This window comes from Lissotriton vulgaris, chromosome 7 (assembly GCF_964263255.1).
Source record: "Lissotriton vulgaris chromosome 7, aLisVul1.2, whole genome shotgun sequence".
Classification (NCBI taxonomy): Eukaryota; Metazoa; Chordata; class Amphibia; order Caudata; family Salamandridae; genus Lissotriton; species Lissotriton vulgaris.
This window is the reverse complement of record NC_141695.1, coordinates 1,347,926,526-1,347,945,724: the sequence shown is the minus strand read 5'-3', so window position 1 is coordinate 1,347,945,724 and position 19,199 is coordinate 1,347,926,526. Positions and strand designations below refer to the sequence as shown.

General features: G+C 50.0%; 1 protein-coding gene across 1 annotated transcript in view; it reads right to left on the bottom strand.

The window, feature by feature from the left end:
- LOC147703665 (microfibril-associated glycoprotein 4-like) overlaps positions 1-19,199 on the bottom strand; it is a 75,163-nt gene that overhangs the window by 42,365 nt on the left and 13,599 nt on the right. Inside the window, exon 2 of the mRNA XM_086928942.1 lies at positions 12,427-12,505. Within this exon, the coding sequence (XP_086785068.1) occupies positions 12,427-12,505 (79 nt within the window). The remainder of the gene's footprint in view (positions 1-12,426; positions 12,506-19,199) is intronic.

Sequence of the window (19,199 nt, the reverse complement as noted above, 5' to 3'; positions counted from 1 at the left end):
CTGTAACCACATTCCTTCGTGCCACTTTGTGGATGATGTAGGGGTCCCTCAACCCCCCCCATTTTGGCAGGCCTCCGTCACCTTACCAATGCCAAGATTTGCCTCCCCAGGAATCTCCCCATCCTTCTGCTGGTGACTCACCTGTCTAATGCAAGGCCGTCATTTTATGCGATCCATTACACCATATGCCCGAGCAAATTCACTGCTGGGATTTCTGACCCGGGAAGGTCGGCAGCTCTCTGACAGCTGCCTGCTGGTGTGGGAAGAGGCTGTCCTTTCCTTCTTGGTGATCACTTAGGGGACAGCCTCCTACTGATGTTTGAGGCGCTGACGGAACAATACAGGCTCCTTGAGGGCCAGTTTCTTACTTTCCTACACCTCCTTAAGAGGGTCGATAACTGATGCTTGGGCAGCACAGGGCGAGGAACCGGCCACTCACCAACTTCTTTAAACCGTACACAAATTAGGCTTGGCCTAGATTCATTACATGGCTCCCCAGAGCTCTCTTGGCTCACACTCAGGAGTCACTTCTACCCTTGCAAGAAAAATAGGAAGCGGAATTCGGTAGACCACTGGCCCTGGCTTACCCACAACAGGTGTCCCGTAATTCATGGCTTAAATTAATTACATTTTATATTTTACATGAGGCCTACTTATCTTCCCAAGGAATAGCTCATATCTTTCTGGGGGCAAAGATGCTTGTGGCATGTGCAGTGCCTCAGGCACTGATTTGAAACATCTTGAATGGTATAGCCCTCAGCTACACTCATATTGGAGCACTACACTGTCTTAGCTGAACGTGTCACGGCAATCACTAATATCTCCTCTTGGGATGTGGGCTCGCTGAGACTTTATACCAGGCAGTGTAAGCATAGCGCTGGAGATCGCTTACTCGACCTGTGGCATATTTACAAAGAATTGACATAGGACAGCGTCACAACTTATTTTGCTGCTCTGTCCAATGCCAACTCGAAAGGGCAGAAATGCACTGAGTTTACAAGATATGGTATATTCCTGTCCTTTTAGCCGGCGCACAATTAGCAGCTGTGCGCCAACACAGACACCCTTGCACCATGGTGAAAGGCTATCCGTCTTGTTGCCATGATTGTTTTTGTGTAGAAAGTGTCACCTTCCTGTACATAAAAAATCATTGGAGGTGTTTTCGTCTTTCTATATGGTCTGCAGAATGCAGAGTGGCTGTATGTGGCCTTGTAGAAATTACTATGCCCCTGTGCATCCCCAGAGAATCACAAAAAGTGACATTCTGGTGGCACACAGGGCTTGTTAATATGGCCCCTGGCTCTCATCTTAGATAAGAAAACCATTACAGTGCATTGGAAGTCACCTACCCCGACCCCTGACAGACGTTCACTTGTTGGGCCACTGCAGAGGCGACTGCACTTCACAATGAGGGCACTAGGGGGACCCGTCACCCTCCAATGACCCTAGTGTGTGAAGAACTGCTATCCAGATTTATTGACCTGCCATTAAGCTCATCCTCGGACCCTGCACCCATGACAACATAATTTACGCCAATACACCAAGCCTGTTACAAGAAAACAAGGGTCACCCTACTCACATGGAACCAGGGTATCTATCATATAACAAGGAACAGTGGCTCCTGTGGACATTGTGTTGAGTAAATGGTCAAAGCATATCGAAGAGAGAAATGAAATGATACACTACAGCAGAATCAAGGTTATTCACTATTGATGTATATTTCATAATCAATTTTATCAAAGCAAACAAGGATTGAATGATTCAAGATGCATTTCCAAGAATTGCTGTACAACTGCCCTCTGGAAACGCCGAAAGCAGCCTTTTGCACTCCGGCCTCACAAAATACCTGTCTGAATAAAGAAACCTCCTGCATCCCTCCATCAGATGCTCTCGACATATGAACTTAATTAGCCTATAATACTCACGCATGTCAAGTGAGGTCCCTGAAACTACAAAGTGTACATGCTTGAAAGAATCACCATCATATAAGATATTCTCAATCATTTGTGCCACCATATGGCCACCACTGTTGGGCTCATAAATCGCATGACTAGCTGTTGTTGGCAGGTTGCAGTCTAAGGAATTGTAAAGGATATGTACCGCCATCTTGTTGTTGCACAATTATAAGACTGGTTTTGTTATTTCATGTGTTGTGTATGATATTGTTCGTAGTAGTCTACAGTCAATTGTTTGCGATTACATGTTGTTTTTGATCTTGACATGCTTTAAATGTTGAAAATTAACCCCCGCCCCACCCCGCCATCAGTGCACGGCAACAACCGCAATAGGATCTGTGTGAGGACCCATGAGGAGAGTAACAGATCTGTAAGGTGAAATCGCCTATCGGGACTCGGAGCGAGCTGCTTCCTCACTTTCGGAGTCGCTGGGGGCGCAATAATCCCTTAGGGCCTGTACTAATGTCTCCCATTCCAGCGCTGCTTCCTGCGCCTTCTCGTTATGCTGTCTCCTAGCTAACTGATACCTCAGCGTGCTTTCTACCGCTGCCCATTTCAAGAGTTCGCTGTGCCATCGGCCCCCCGTTGGACCAGCCCGTGCCTTCCAGTTCCTGGTCACCTCTCGTTTAGCAAGGAGAAGCCCCAAATCAATGAATTTGCTAGAAATTTTGTTTTTGGGGGTATGTGGAAACCAGTGGAGGAGTCCCACTGCCGCATCAACCAATAAGGACCTCCCTGTTACCTCCTCCAGGGTCTTCCCCACTTCCGTCCAGTATGAGGACAATCCCGGGCAGGACCACAACATGTGGAGGAGGTCTGCCTCCGGCGCCTGGCACCTGGGGCAGTCTGCAGAGCTCGTAGCAAAATACTGTTTGATTTTCGCCGGGGTCAGATATGCCCTATGGAGTACATAGTAATGGACCAGTTGAAATCGGGCGTGACGCGTGCCCTTCCAGGCTCGCCGCACGAGTTGGGACCAGGTCGTCTCTGGGATCTCCTTACCTATGTCCTCCTCCCAACGGGTTCTCAAAGTGGTGAGGGGGGCCAGCCCCTCATTGATTAGTCTACCGTAGAGGCAAGTGACCGCCTTCACCGTACCCGCAGACATCATGACGTATTGGCACACCGGAGACGTAGGGGGTTCCTCTTGCCCGTGCTTCCAGTGTGCCTGGATCGCTCGGACCAGGGCCGAGTGCAACAGAAAGTCGCCGCGAGGAACCTCGAAGCGGTCAATGAGCTCCTGAAAGGGCAAAAGCGCCCGTCCTCGTAGAGGTCCCCTACCAATTGTAGGCCCGCGTCCTCCCAGTCCGCTAACCGCGACCAATCACCGCCATGGGGCAGAGCCGTCAGCATGCCCAAAGGTATTTCGGGCGCATACGGCATTCGCAGTTGGCCCCGGGCGTGGACTCGGTTCCAACACAGGCGAATGGTCTTCTCCTCCATCGATAAGTCCTGTAAGGCCAAACGCTGTCGCAGCGCTATGAAGGAGAGAACATGTCTGGCCATCCCCGTGCCCCTCCTGTCCTCCGGGCCCCGGAATTCCCTGGCGATCTCCTGGGTGAGGGTCTGTAGTTGCGCCGCCAGGTAGTACTTTTCGAAGTCCGGCACTGCAAGCCCACCCTCGTCTTTCGGCCTCATCAGGGTCTTGAGGGCCACTCTTCGGCGGCCCGAGCCCCAGAGGAATCCGACCATCATCGACCGTAAGAGTCTAAATGTGGCCGGCGGGACCCAGATCGGTAACGCTCGGAAATAATACAGCAACCGGGGAAGCGCCACCATTTTGAGCAAAGCAATCCGCCCTGCAACCGAGAGCGGTAGCGTAGCCCAAAAATCCATACTACCCCGTAGCGCTCGGGTGCTGCGAGCAATATTCCCATCCAGGAGGTCAGCTGGTTCATGGTAAACGTACACCCCCAGGTATTTAAAGCAGTCAGGTTCCCATCTAATCTCTCCACCGATAACAGGGCTCTGCGAACCGGGAAAAGACAGGTCTTAGCCCAGTTCACTCGAAGGCCCGAGACCTCCCCAAACGCCGTGAGCGCCGTCGCAGCCCCCTGCAGGGCAGCAACCGGGTCCTCAAGGAAGAGCAACAGGTCATCGGCCTAGAGCGAAATGTAGTGTGGGCCCGAAGGTGTCCGCAGGCCATTGTAATGGGTTCCCGATCGGAGTAGCAGCGCCAGTGGCTCCACCGCCAACGCAAAGAGAAGCGGGGATAACGAACAACCCTGTCTCGTGCCTCTCTCCACCGGGTATTGTGAGGAAACCAGCGGGCCTGCCCGAACCCTGGCCGATGCCGAGGCGTATAGGACCGTTGTCCATCTGATGAAACCCTCGCCGAGGCCGAATCGCAGTAGCACAGTGCGCAGGTAGTCCCATTCGAGGCTGTCAAAGGCCTTCTCTAAATCTACCGATAGGACCACCGGGCATGGGGCGTCCACGAGCGGTTCTCCCAGCAAGCGGAACAACCTACGGATGTTCATGGTCGTGTTTCGCTTGGGGATGAATCCCGCCTGGTCTTCGTGTACCAGGGAGCCCATGTGACCCAGCAACCTCGAAGCCAAGATGCTGCTCAGTATTTTATAGTCGACCGTCAGCATTGATAAAGGACGGTAGGACGCCGGATCGGACGAGTCCCTTCCCGGCTTGAGAAGAGGAACCACTAAGGCCTCGCACATCGAGCCGGGGAGCCGACCAAGCCTCTTCGCCTCTCTGTACACTATCAATAACCTTGGTGCTAGGAGGTCAACATAAGCTGCATAAAATTCAACAGGAAGGCCGTCTAGGCCCGGGGTCTTATTCCTCGCCATCTTTTTAATGGCGCTGCGGATCTCCCCCAGTTCAATGTCTGACCCCAGGGCTTTCGCCACGTCAGGCTCCACTGTCGGGAGCTCCAGGGGTCGTAGATAATCATCAAGCAGGTCAGGGTCTCTGGCAGAGCGATTGCGGTACAAGCATTCGTAATAGTGCAGGTAACAGCTCAGGATCTCAGGCTGAGTGTGCACTTCGGTCCCGTCCGCCATGCGCATGGACGTCGTCAGTGAGGCCTGGCGCGTAGGGTTAGCTAGCCATGCTAGCAGTGCGCTCGACCTATCCCCCTCTGCAAGGGACCTAACCGTATAGGCCTTGTAGTCGAATCAGCGCAGCTGTTCGACCTCCGCCGCCACCGCTTCCTTCGCCTCTACCGTGCGCTCCTGGAGTTCAGGGCGCCCGGGGCGGCGGAGCTCCAACTCACGGAGTTTCCGATCCGCAGTATCTAAGTCGTCAAGGATAACTCGCCTCATGCCTACCTTCTTGGAGATGCAGTAACCCCTCACCACCACCTTAAAAGCATCCCATTCCAGCGCCCTCGAGCTCGCAGTACCCCTGTTGGATGCGAAATATTCCGAGATCTTATCTCCTAGGTCCGCTTTGAATACACTGTCCTCAAGGATCTCGGGACGTAGCCTCCAGGTGGGCACCGCGGGCACCCCAGGAAACCAGCGAAGGGCCAGCAGGAGGGGGTTATGATCTGAGATGGTCCTGGTTAAATATTCAGACCGGACCGCCGCTGAAACCAGTCCAGTCGAGCCAAGAAATCCGTCTAGTCTAACGTGTAACTCGTGCAGTCCCGAGAAGTAGGAATAGTCTCTCGCGTCGGGGTGCTGCGCCCTCCAAATATCCGTCAGACCCCAGTGCGTCTGCCAGTCCCTACGACCTTTAGCCACACGGCGAACCGGAGAGTCAGGGAGGGGCGGGTGCGAGCGGTCAGTCTCCACATCCACTACTGAATTGAAATCTCCACCGAGCAAGAGGGGCCCGGAGAAGAAGTGGGCCAACGAGCCCAATAACCTGGAAAAGAAGGCAACCTGGTCCACATTGGGTGTGTAAACACAGCAAACGTTTAGGTCTCTCCCCCCTAGAGTGCCCGAAATGGCCACATAGCGCCCCTCCGGGTCCACCACCGATTTCGTGACCTGGAAGGGAACCCCAGCTCTAATCCAAATCAGCGCCCCCTTGGCATACGCGGAGTACGACGTGCAAAAGACCTGCCCTCTCCACCTACGCTGTAGCGCCGCCCCTTCCGCCTTGTTCAGATGGGTTTCCTGCAGCAGCGCCATTTGTACCCCTCTACGCACTAAATAAGCGTGCACTTTGTGACGTCTAGACATGGTGTGAAGCCCCCGCACCTTCCAAGTAATACATTTCACAGTAGCAACATCAGCCATTGTCCCATATTGTTCGTGCAAAGTCTCCCCATCTGGGTCCCAGCAAAGAAAGAACAACAAGCAACCCAGCACTGATGGCGGCCATTTTCCCCAACCAAAACTCAACAACCCCAATTCGACCCAATCCCCTACCCACCCTCCCCAGAACAGGACCCAAATAGCACCATCTAGTTCCCATCCAAACCATACCCTCAAAAAAAACCCTGTCCCCGACTAATCCTGCGGTCGCCACCGTAGGAAGGCCTTAAGGGCCAGGTGCGGGCTGGGCGTTGGCAGTGGGCCCTCGATGCTCTGGCTACCAGGACTAAAGCTAGCCCAAAACAGTACAGGAAACCCTCAGGGCACGAGCAATGCACCCCAACCCCACCTCCCCGGGAATCATGATCAATCGTCGGTACCCGCCACCCCCACTTCGGGCCCCCACCCAAACGAATGCAGCTCACCCCGTCAACCCTGTCCATCCAGAATGTCCTCAACTGATTTCGGTGTAATCACCGGCGTGTGGGCGCTATCAGTCACCGACTCCTCCGAGTCCGTTGGTTCCCCTTCGTCACCAGGGTCCGCTTCCTCTTCAATGGTGCCGTCCCGTGAGCCAGACAACGCAGATAACACCTCCAACACTCCCTTCCGCTCCGTCGATGTCTCCGCAGTTGAGGGTCCTCCCGACCGGCCACGGCGACTCCGAATTCTCTTGGATCGCCGTCGCTGTCCCGGCTCCACCGCTAGCTGAGATGAGGAGCCAAAGCCATCTTTCCCGGCTCTATAAAGTTCAAGCCAGTTACAGACATCCTCCGGGGTATCAAAGAATTGAGTCTTGTCATCGACAATTATGCGGAGCCGTGCGGGAAATAGGAGCGAGTATTGGATGCCCTCGCTCCGGAGCTCACGTTTGACCGCCAAGAATGAGAACCGCCTGCGTTGGGTCTCATAGGTGTAGTCAGGAAAGATGTTCACCTGGCTGTTCGCCACCTTGAATGGGCCATTATGTCTGGCGGCATTTAGGATGAGGTCTCTGTCCCGAAAGTGCAATAACCGTGCCACCACCGGACGCGGGGCACGGCCCTGTTGCGGCGGCCTCGCTGGAACTCTATGCGCTCGCTCCAGGGTGTAGAAGGAGGATAGACCCTCCGGAGCCACCGTGTCTCGGAGCCAGGCTTCCAAGTAGGCCACCATGTCGCCATCCTCAATCTTCTCCGGAAGGCCCACCACTCGAATGTTGTTGCGCCTGTTACGGCCTTCCGCATCTTCCGCTCGTTGCTCCAGAGCAGTAATCCGGGACAGGGCATCCTTCATTGTCGCGGCCAGGGTGCGCTGCGCTGGCTCCAAGGTTTTCACCGAGCCCTCCACTTCCTTGACCCTATCCGAAAGCTTGCCATGATCCGATCTAAGGAGGCCCAGACTCGTCGCCACCTGGGCAATGTCCTGCTGGAGGGCCGAGCGTGTGGTCGCAATCGCCTCTAAGACACGGTCAAATTGTTGTTGCAATGGTGCGCCACCAGAACTCTCCGGATCTCTACGTTCCTCTTTGTCCGGGGTCTCTGAGTCCGATGCGGCTGGGGTAGTCCCCTTGGCTCCCCTTGGTTTCCCCATGTCGCAGGAATCACACTGTGTGGATCCAGCCAGAGGCGCCACCGAGTGCGGGCTTCGGCTATGTCTCTCCCGGTTATTGGTCTTCGGGCCGAGGGTCGGCGATCCCCGTCTCCAGGGCCTGTTGGACCTCCACAGCTTCGGCCCGCGCCACCACCACGTCGTCGGAGGGCACTGAGGAGGAGGCGGAGACAGTTGGCGCCAGGTCGGGCAGGCCCGCCTGGCTGATGAGGACCCGGAGCGAGGGTCACCAACACCACCGGAGACTTTGTGGCGCCTAGGGGCAGTGCCTCCCATGGGAGTGGGTCGATCGGGGCGATGCAGCCAAGTGCGGCCTAGGGGGGTCAGTGCCGCGGGCAGGGCCTCCAGGCGTCCGTGTGCCGAGGTCCATTATAGTGAGGGCATCCGACCCTCCAGGCGCGTTCCCCGTTGCCTGAGTCCAATCAGTTCTGTACCCAGACCCTCATATCGCAGGGAAACGAAAAGGTGGAGGGTGCGCTGTAGTTAGCGATGCTCCTCCAGTTCAATGGTCCCGTCCAAGGGGACAATGAGGTCCGGGCGCCATGTTGGGTCTCACTCCGCGGATCCACAAACTTCGATTTTCCGTCGGATCACCTCATGTACGGGCTGCACCAAATGCCCCGGCAGGTCCCAGTCGATCCGATCAACAGTTTGCGGGGGCTAGGGTGCCCCACGGCCTCCGATTTACAGGATAATTCCGGGCTCAGTCCCGGAGCCGAGCTCTCAGGCGACCATCGCCATCGGCGCCCAAGCCACGCCCTTCCCCCAAGTCATTTATATTCTTTTTGATGTCAATGGATTCTTTGTTAATGACCAAGTGTAGCCTCGCCCCACAATAATCTCTGAGGTCTGCAAATAGTGATTCTAGGGCAGGCTTCTCCAACAAGTAGCTTGGGAGCTACTGGTAGCTCTCTAGCTACATGTTAGTAACTCTCCTGTGTGCAGCCCAACCTACTGAATTAGAAGCATCTGGCTGGCTGAATATATATATGTATACCAACATTAAAAAGTTTGTATTTGAGAATAGAAATGTGTGTATTTTCAGAACTAATAAGATGATATTTGGAGATAAATAAAATGGGTGAATTTCCTAATTATATTTATCTGATAGTTGAGTGACAAATTATGTGGCATTGGGTAAACGTATTGCTGATATTATTATTAAGCCTGGGGCTTTCAGGTATGGCTGTTATGTATTCCCCATGTAAAACCCTATTTTACATTACTACTGTCAACCCTGCTTGATACATTGAGGTGATCACTGCCAGTAATCTTGCATAGGCTAGCAACTAACATAGGGGCATATTTACAAGCCCCTATCACCACCACAATGTCAATTTCGGTGACGTGAAGGCGATAGAGGCCTCGCCTTCACGCTGCCTTGTAAATAAGGCACCCTTTTACGCTTATTTCGTGTGAAAGGGGAGGGCAATGGGTGTCATGGTGGGTGTTCCACCACAACACCCATTGATTTTGACGCTGCCCCCTATTTACAAGGGCAGCGCAAATAAAAAGCAGCACCAAAATTAAGACCCGGGAAATCCGATCTTAAACAGGTGAATCGAGGAGAAATGCTTTATTTCTCCTCATTTTTTGCTGTTTCTATGTGTGCTGACTTGTGCAGCACACATAGAAACAGCAAATTGCCTATGATTGTTTATGGGCAGGAAGGTCCTCCTTCCTGCACATAAACAATCATTTAAAAAAAATGCCATTTTGCAACTTCTATGTGTGCTGCATTAAGCAGTACACATAGAAATTACAAAACGCCATTTAAAGATTGTTTATGTGCAGGAAGGGGGACCTTCCTGCACATAAACCACCTTTCCCCCAACGCAGACACCCTTGCACTATGGTGCAAGGGTGCCTGCGTTGGCGCTAGGCAGCTGAACTCAGCGCCAGCGGTAGGGAAATGCAGGGATGCGCCGCATTCTTGTGAATACGGCACATCCTTTTGTTTTCAGAATGGAGAAGTGTGGCGTTAGCAATGTTTGCTAAATACCACCCTTCTCCATTTTGCTGTAAATATGCCCCATGATCTTGTCTGATGTGGTCACCATTACAACACTAATGATATTAGTAGATGGTGTGATTTTCGTTGATCATAAGCAGCTCTTATTACAGAAAATGTTGGAGACCTCTAGGTAATGGTGCATGATAGGTGCCTTTTTGTTCTCTGTGCCTTACATTTTGTTTACTGGAGCTTCCCTGGGAACCCCTGGTTTGTTCTTCTTACGAACGTCTTCCTTTGCTTGCAGGGCCTTCAATCTCATTTCTTTGAGGTTTTTCTCCGTTTTCCCTTTGGCTTGTGTCATTATGCTACTCTAAGCAGGGCATCAGTAGCTTGATGTACCTAGGAGGAGGCACTGGATGGGAATGAGGCAGGACATGCTTTGTGTCTGTGGCTGTGGAGGAGGATAGTCTGGGTCATTCAGCTTAGCTCACTGTTGTTCCCACATAGATTTTCTTCTGAGGCTCAGTATGCCACACTTCCCCAAGAGGCCACCTCTATCGACATGCTCCCTTGCACTTAGGCATATGGGAGTACTCAACAGCTTAGAGGAGGGCACTCCTCAAGACCCCCAAAGGTCCAGTGTCAATGAGTGTCCGCTCCTCACCTGTTCAGCGAGTTCTCCGGCAGCCGCTCCTAGGCTGGTTACAAGCTGGTTGGTGGCCAACCCGGTATTCCAACTCTCAGACCCAGCGCTGGGCATGTGTACTTCTTTTTATTTTCACTGCAGGGAAGGTCTTCCTTCCCCCCTGTTGCATCTCTGCTCCCTCCTACTGGTCCTGCCACTGGGTATGCGCCTCACATGCCATCTGGGACTTTTTTCTACAGACCCTCAGGGCAAATCGCCACCTCAGCCGCAGTCCGGCTCCTGGTTCCCATCAGGGCAGCTATCAGCCGACACTTATTCCAGAAGCCATAAATGGAATGTCACTGTTCTGTCGGGTGGTGCGTGGTGCCACCAGAAGCCAGTAGGTGGTCACCACCAGCTTGCTACCTCACTGCTGTCAGAACAGAGCACCAGCCAATACCATCCACTCCGGCCACCATCCTGACTACCGTCACCGCTCCCAGATTCACTCTTGCGACTGCTGCTATTACCGAGGTTAGCTGGGCCACTAATGCCCCATTCCAATGCAAGGACCTGAGCTCCTGCTGATTTGGAGGCCTGGCTGCAGTGAATGAGCTTACCACCCAGCGCTGCAGCAAGTAGAGCAGCGGACTCACTCCCAACTAAGTCGGCACTTGGGCTCCTCTAGCAGTTCTCCATTTTGATTGCTTTTTTGACTCTGATCACAATGTTATTATTTCATATTTTTGTAGCTTTTAGCACTGACTTAAGTGTAGGTCCTCCTGAAGGAAATAGAAATTCTTGAGAAGTGTTTACAAAGAAACATCCAGGTAATGATGTTACACGCTTGCAATGTGTCACTTGGTATTAACCCCTTCCATGCTGATGTGAAGGACAGAATAAATGATGGACCCTTTCTAGAGTCAGCACCTGACTGGCTATTCCCCGGTAAAGTTCTTTAACCCCTAAATTAAACAAGGGGGTTGTGTGCACACTGAATGGCACCCATCATCACTGTGCCTCTTCCCTAGGGAATTTCAATGCAAAATAGACAACCGCAAAGGTGCACCACAAGACATGAAACAATAAGTGCAAATGGTATTAAAGCACAATGAGGAGAAATATCTCAGAGATGTTGAGGTTCTTCTTATATTCTTTATTTTCGATAAGCAGTAAAACACATACAGCCAACGCGTTTCGTCCCAAACTGGGACTTCTTCAGGGCTGTCGGTAAAAAATATATACATACAATCAGTTTCTATGTACAACGAGGTGTATTAAAGCAGGAATTTGCAACCCAGTTTTTGATAGCCGGGTGTACGAAAAAATGAAATACAAAAGTAACGTCTGGTGTAGTGCGCGATCTGTATCTGTCTGGGAGTGGCGGCCATAATGGAGCGTCTGGAGGCAGTCTAATTCTTTCCTAGCAACATGGTCAGACAAACAGGCCGCTTGTATATATTTGTCTCCTGTTATATGTAATCACATGTGTTTTTTTCCAACTGTATATAATGTTTATACACTTGTACATACCCCCAGGCCCATGTGTATTACCCTGCGGATAGATTGTATGTGGGCCAACACCTTAATATCATAGTCTTGCATTAAGCTCCACGTCTATCGCAGCAATGCTTTTAGAATGTTTTGTTGATGTAAATGTTTTTAGATTAAAAATTGATCATTGTACATAGAAACTGATTGTATGTATATATTTTTTACCGACAGCCCTGAAGAAGTCCCAGTTTCGGACGAAACGCGTCGGCTGTATGTGTTTTACTGCTTATCGAAAATAAAGAATATAAGAAGAACCTCAACATCTCTGAGATATTTCTCCTCATTGTGCTTTAATACCATTTGCACTTATTGTTTCATGTCTTGTGGTGCACCTTTGCGGTTGTCTACCTTCCATGCTGATGACGAACCCCAGCCGTCATGCACTACGGCTGATGACGGCTGGGGTTCGTCATGGCCCGCCCCTGTTCGTGCTGTTTACAGCACACCAGGGGAATCGCGGCCGCATGGAAAGGGTTAAATGATCATCCATATTTACACTGAGCCTTGTGAGTTAGGGTTACTTACCATTCTGGTCTGAGCTGGTTTTGCATGCACTCTCGAGAGAGAGGTCAAACTGCCAAACGATCACAAAAACCAACAGCACCTGAAAAATAATGAAGATGTGACAATAACATAGAGCATGTAAATAACGAACACTGCAAACTGACTTTCTATTGAAGCTTACATACCTGTTGTTATTATTTCAAAATCTGTTTTTGTACTAACAAACTAGGCTGATTAAAAGGCTGAAATATGCCCAAAATGTATGGACAAGAATCCAGCTGTGAAAATGACCCATATTTACCACTTCCAACCAGGACTGAATAAAATGCACTTAATGAAGCATTAACTCATCTTCTTTCCTTCCTCTACCCATTCTTTACTAATGAAGATTAATGGTAAGTATTCTGAGCATTACCTCCTCTTTTCCCATTCCTCGTCCCATTCCTTACTGATATGGGTATGCCAAATCAAAACCTGTTTCAGCAGCTCCAAAAAAGAAAACACAGCGACATCAAATACAGAAGGAAATCATTTATTGTCATTCAATCCTCTATAATCAGAACCCAGCAAAAGAAACCCCCCAGTGAAGTTCCCACTATCAAACAGCTTAGTGAACTAAGAAAAAAAACTCTAAAAGAAGAACAGGGATCCCACACATGAAATGGACTATGAAGTAGACATAGAAGCCTTTATGATCGGTAAACCAAAACATAGTTCTGACCCCTGTGCAATATTCAATCTATAACTGCATATGAAAGTGTAAGGAGAAAACCATGTGGCAGTTCTGCAGATGTCCCTAAGAGGAAGGCGGCCCACGAACCTGCCTGAGTGAACCTTTACTCCTCCTAGTATTTCCCTACTTTGTGCCATGTAAGCTGAGAATATTACTGTTTCACCCATCTGGCCATGGTAGAGGAAGGCAGCTTTTTACCCTTCTTGACAGGACCAAAACTGAAGAAAAGGCAATCAGATTACCTAAAATCAGAAGATCTGGACTGGTAAATTTTCAGAGCCCTTACCACATCTGATAGGTGTAATAGTAGGTCAGAGGCTTTCCAATGTAATGCAGGCAGTATAATCTCTTGCTAATAGTGGAATGCAGAATTGATCTTGGGCAAGAACTTGGGATCAAGAGACAGAGAGAGAGAAATTTCAATGTAGGTATAAAAAATTTGTGTGCGAGCATCTGCAGCTGGGAATTTAACCCAGGAATAGAATTCTTCTGTTTTGAATGCTTCAAGGGCTTCAACCAAGAAGGTAACTTCTCCACCTGTTGCAGAGAGACTGTATTGTAATAATTCCTCAGTTACTGCATGTCTGCAATTTCCTGCTATATTTAGTACTCCCTTTTCTTCTTCAACAACTTCTCCTTTTACCGATATTGTTTGAAGAAAGGGGAAATTAATAAATTAATTTATGGAGATTGGATAAGCACAATGTGGGAAGTTTTATCCTACAAGCTTAAATAACCTACAGCCAATACAAAGGGTATACCTACACAGCTGAGCCGGATTTCTCTACCACCATGGATGTCTCTGATTTGAACGTGAGTATGAGTCTCTGAGAAAGCACAACAGAGCTACTCAGCTAGACCATTAAATAAGAACCCATACAATGTTTGCGGTGCCATGTCATGTAGTTGCCACTAATCCATAGGATCTGCATGTTTGTTGGACAACATACACTTTGGGTGAGGTGCCTAGACTGATTCTGGGCACCCCCAAGTATATGTTGGCCTAGAGACCTGCTTGCTCACAATGCCACCATAAGACACCTCCCAATCCTACCAGCGAGCAAATAGTTTTTGGTAACCAACCATTGAACATGACAACCCTGACCCCTCAAGGATCGTGGTAACAGATCAGAACATTTTTGCTCTGTCACTTGTGCTTACTTGTTCTCAGAGAAATATACAGAGAGTACACACTGGGACGTTTTCAATATATTTATTGAACCAGCGATATTAGTGTATAGAATACATGTGCTGTGATAATCAGTAGACAAAAACAGATGAAAGTGATTACAAGCACCAAAAGAGTAAATAGTAGCTACAGTTCCACCATGGCGCTAAGACAGTGTATATATGCAGGCATATAATACAAGATAGTAATCAGGCGTACTCCTACATTGCAAACCCTACTTTGTATGTTTCTGGAGTATATGTAGGTGTAGAGCTCATTTTCGTGCCCATGGATGATCCAACACCATTACCTGGCTGTATAGAATGTAAGACCCCGTCCTGGTCACGAAATTGGACACCTCTCACGGAGATGTCAGACCACTGCTTGGTGAAGTCTCAGCATGCAGGGACCCTCGGTGCCAGCTGAAGTGCCTTCTCTGCTAATCCTCTGAGATGCCTATTATTTATAATAAAAAGCATCCTTGCGATGCATGTATAAATTAGCTATGTTATGGATATGTAGGTAGCCCTGTTGTTCCGTGAATGAAGATAGAACACCATTTGTACATCATGCATAAAGGCCTTGTACTTGGTGTCCGAGGCATTGTGATAATGTTATGCGAGGCCAGATGTGTAAACATAAGCAGTTTCAGAGAAACTATTCCTACATTGTGATGCACACAAATATGTGCAAAAGGTCACAGCAGTAATGTTATTGTGCAAAAAGGGGACAATGTAAGAAAATATGCAGCTATGTTACATGGGCCTAACTCAGGCACATAACACACTATGTGGTCAAATATTCTTAAATATGGATGACAACATAGCAGTATTTATTTCAGAGAGACTTCTTGCAGTGGTGATAGACACCCCAAAGAAGACCTTTAAGGTGAAGAATTTGAGTGACACTTCTTTTAAGGGTTCAAACGGATACTTTTGTAGGTGAGAAAGGACCAAGGGAAGAGCCCATGAAGGTAGAAACACTGAACCTCAGTCTTAACCCTTTCGCTGCGGCGGCTATTCTGCCGCAGCGCTAACAGGGCGGGGCGGCCGCGCGGCGGCCGCATGTTGGTGACAGAACCGCTCCGTCACCAGCCGCGGTTGAGCTGTGCTTGTGACGGAGCGGTTCCGTCATGGCCCGCCCCGCTCAATAGAACGCGCTGCGCAGGCGCGAAATCAGCACCGCACAGGCGCGGCGGCCGGGCCATGACGGAACCGCTCCGTCATCAGCACAGCCCAACCGCAGCTGATGACGGAGCAGTTCCGTCATCAGCATGGAACCAGTTGAACAAATGGCTTCTAAGCCCTTCAAAGGCTTTCAGATTTTAACTCAAGATAGATTTCCCTAAGGAGTCCGAAATGTTTTAATAGAAAAAAAATGAAGTTTAAGGTTTGCAACTGGGAGGCCTTTGTGAAACAGTCTGAAATAATGGAAACATTTCAGTAGTAGCAGCAGAAACAGAAGAAAAAGACTTCGCTCTGCACCACCTATTAAAGGAACCCCCATAGTGTTCAAAAGCCTAATTATTGAAAGACCTCCTAAAAGATTGTAGAGAAAGGCAAACAGATTAGGAAATACCTCTAACTAAGAAGCACTCCCTCTCAAACTCCAGAACAAGAGTTTTAACTTGGCTAATATTTTGAAAAAACAGGGTTGGATAGGGAAGACAGAGTCAATGGAAGGATCCATTATTGGCCTAGAGACAAGAGCTTCAGAAGAGGGAACCAAGCGCCGCGGACCCAAAATGGAAAAACCAAGATTGCTTCTGCTGGCTCCTTGAAAACAACTACCAGGAACCTAGGAATTAAAGATATTGCAGGAATAGCAAATAGGAGGCCTAGAGGCCACGGAGTCAGTTGAGCATTGGTACCCAAAGACCCCTGAACTTGGAATCTTGTGAAGAACTGAGGCAGTTTGGAGATCAGGGGAGATGCGAAGAGTTCCGTAATTGCCCCCCATCTCTCATAGATTCTGTTGAATATCTGGGGATTTGGGACAAACTTCTGAGAGGATGGAACAACTCGGCTTAAATGATTTGCTTGAGGATTCATGACCCACTGAATGTGAATGGCTCTCAGATCTAGAAGTATGGACTCCGCCCCGGAGAAGATGAGGCAAGCTAAACTATTGAGGGTTGAGGAACCTGTGCCGAACCGGAGATTTACATACAAAATCACCACATGGGGTGATGTATGGGAGTGAATGAGTACAATCACTCCATCAGTAAGGAATGGGACGAGTAAGGAAAGTCGTAGTAATGAAGATTACCAGTTAGTAATTTGAGCATTCAGATCTAATCCAAAATGCAGAGGTTGGAGCATGAGTAAAAAGATAGCTTTTTTAAGCTCAATCAACCCTACCGGATACTCCCCTTCATTTTTAGGTCGAGGTAATATCCGGTCTGCCGAAGGCAGACCGGAAGTCCGAGATTTAATGTTTCTTAGTGTTGGACTATTGTCCCACCTCTGTTTTTGCCTCTCTCCCATTGGCTGGCTTCCTAAATGGAGGCCAGCCATTGGAGGAGAGAGCTGTCCCTCCGAATAGGCTCCGTCTTTTTCGGATTTGGGGGCGTAAGTTTTGCTGTTCTTTAGACAGTGACGTCGTCTGTCACTCAGAACCACAAAACCACGCCCCCGATTCCAAAAAATTCTGAAGCTTGCGGCCGCCATTTTTTTTCCACCCGCAGTGAAGGTGCAGAGGAGAGCCTCCTCCTCGCAGCACAGCAGTGAAGGTGAGCAAACAGCGCTTTCAGGAGCTGCTCGGGTCTGCTCGCCTCCCCCCTTCCCTCTGCCCTCCTCCGTCGCGCTCTCGCACCCCCCCTCCCCCGCCGCATTCATACCAATTCTGCTTAATGCTGCTCCTCAAAGGAGGGGAAAGTTGCCATCTTTCCGTCGTTTCAGAAAACAGGCTTTCTCATGATGCATAGGCTTGCCCTGGGGCACTTAGTATGGAAATGGCTCGGGAAGCTTCTATTTTTTGAACTGTTTGCCCGAAGCAGCCCCGCCGTCGCCCATGGGTGCCCTGCTGCCTGCATTTGCGCCTCTGATCTTCTTAGTTGTGTGAAAAGAGAGACACTCATACACCGGCTCTCCCCTCCACACATTCTGCCCCCCCCACCCCCCCTACACACACACACACTTGCTCCGTTGTTTTCATTCCTCTCTCCCAACTTGCGGGTCTCTTTCCACACTGGTTCTCTCTCGTACGCCTCTCTATCTCCCCCTCTTCCTTCACCCTCACTCCCCACCGTATCCGTCTCCCCGTCCCCACCAAGTCTTCCTCAACCCCCCTCTCTTCCTCCTCATCTTGGGGTGTCATGGAGCCCCCAGGGCCCTTTCTGGAAATGCGAGCTTGCGCACTAAGGTGTGAACCGTTAAGCGGGGGGCGGCAGGTAGAGGGTCTGGCTCTTGGAGAGGTGAGAAGGGACGGGGAGCCCTCTGAGGACAAAAACAACCCCTGAGCAAGAGGCAGACTCTCCACGGGGGGCCTGGTGTACACTGAGATTAAGGGGCTGCCACCTTGTGACAACCTGAAATAAAGTCGTGAAAGCAGGAACTCTGTGTACACCATGGCACTATTGCAGGAGGAAATGGAAGTCTGCTTTGTGTATTTTGCAAATTATCATTCAGAAATGCAGTTTGTTTCTGTGTTGGGTAGAACGATCAGCAAAAGAAATTATTCCTTTTCCTGAAAACAGAATTTATGTTACAAGGAACACATTTATAAAAGGTGGAGCAGCAGACCAGCGTTGTTCCACACGTACGTGGCAGCTTACACCTGCATGTACAACAAAAGCAGCTGCAATGCACGAAAAGTTACAGCGCAAGCTTCCTTAACAAACATAACTTAGGTTGCAAGTGTAGCAAAACAACCGTAACATGCAGCCTTTTACAACAGAGTGACCTGAACTACCAATCACCCACCTACTAAATAGAGGTCGAGCGAGGACACTCTGGTAACAGAGACAGACCGGCATAATACACAAAAGAACTTCAATAAAAACCGCACCTGAGTGGGTGCCAAGTGGCCGCGGGTGATATCAACAGACATCATTTTCTTTGAGCTCATATCTGCATCTGCAACGATAATAAATGGTGCACTACAAGTCCCAGAATGCATTACGTGAGGCAATGCATCCTGGTCAACACCCACCCACTTGCCTGTAACTTCAGCAACGCAAATACCAACCTACTTTGGCAAATGGAGGATCAAAGATGGACTAGAGGTGCATTGGACTAGAGGTGAGTTAAAGGCTGAGGTTTGTGCCAGGGCGCTACGGAAAGCGCCATGACAGCCGGTACCGGGCACTGTCCTCACTGGGCTGACCCATGCCAGGAGGACTCGGCAGAGCGGAGATGTGCTGATCTGAGGGAAGGGGCGGGGACAAGAAGGGTGAGGTGGGAAGGTGTGGTCCAGGGGGAAGGAGGCAGCCCGGACGAAATCTCTTGATAAAATGCGGGGATGGGGGCAGTGAGGGGGAAATCCGAGTTCAGCAGGCATCAGAAGGGAGTTGTTATTACTTCACACTGCATTCCAGACCCAGACAAGCAGCAGCAGGGGCGTCCACCGAAACCAGGAGGTCAACACAGGGTAAGTGCCTACCGATGCTAAGCACTAGATAATGTCCTCATGTGCCAACCGATGCCAAGCGCTGTCTTTAGATAGCATCCTCTTGTGCCTACCGATGCCAAGCGCTGTCTCGAGATAGTATGCGTTGTGCCTCTCATACGTTTCTCTATCTCCCCCTCTTCCTTCACCCTCACTCCCCACCGTATCAGTCTCCCCGTCCCCACCATATCTTTAGATCGCATCCTCTTGTGCCCACCGATGCCAAGTGCTGTCTCTGGATAGTATCCGTTGTGCCTACCGATGCCAAGTGTTGTCTCTAGATTG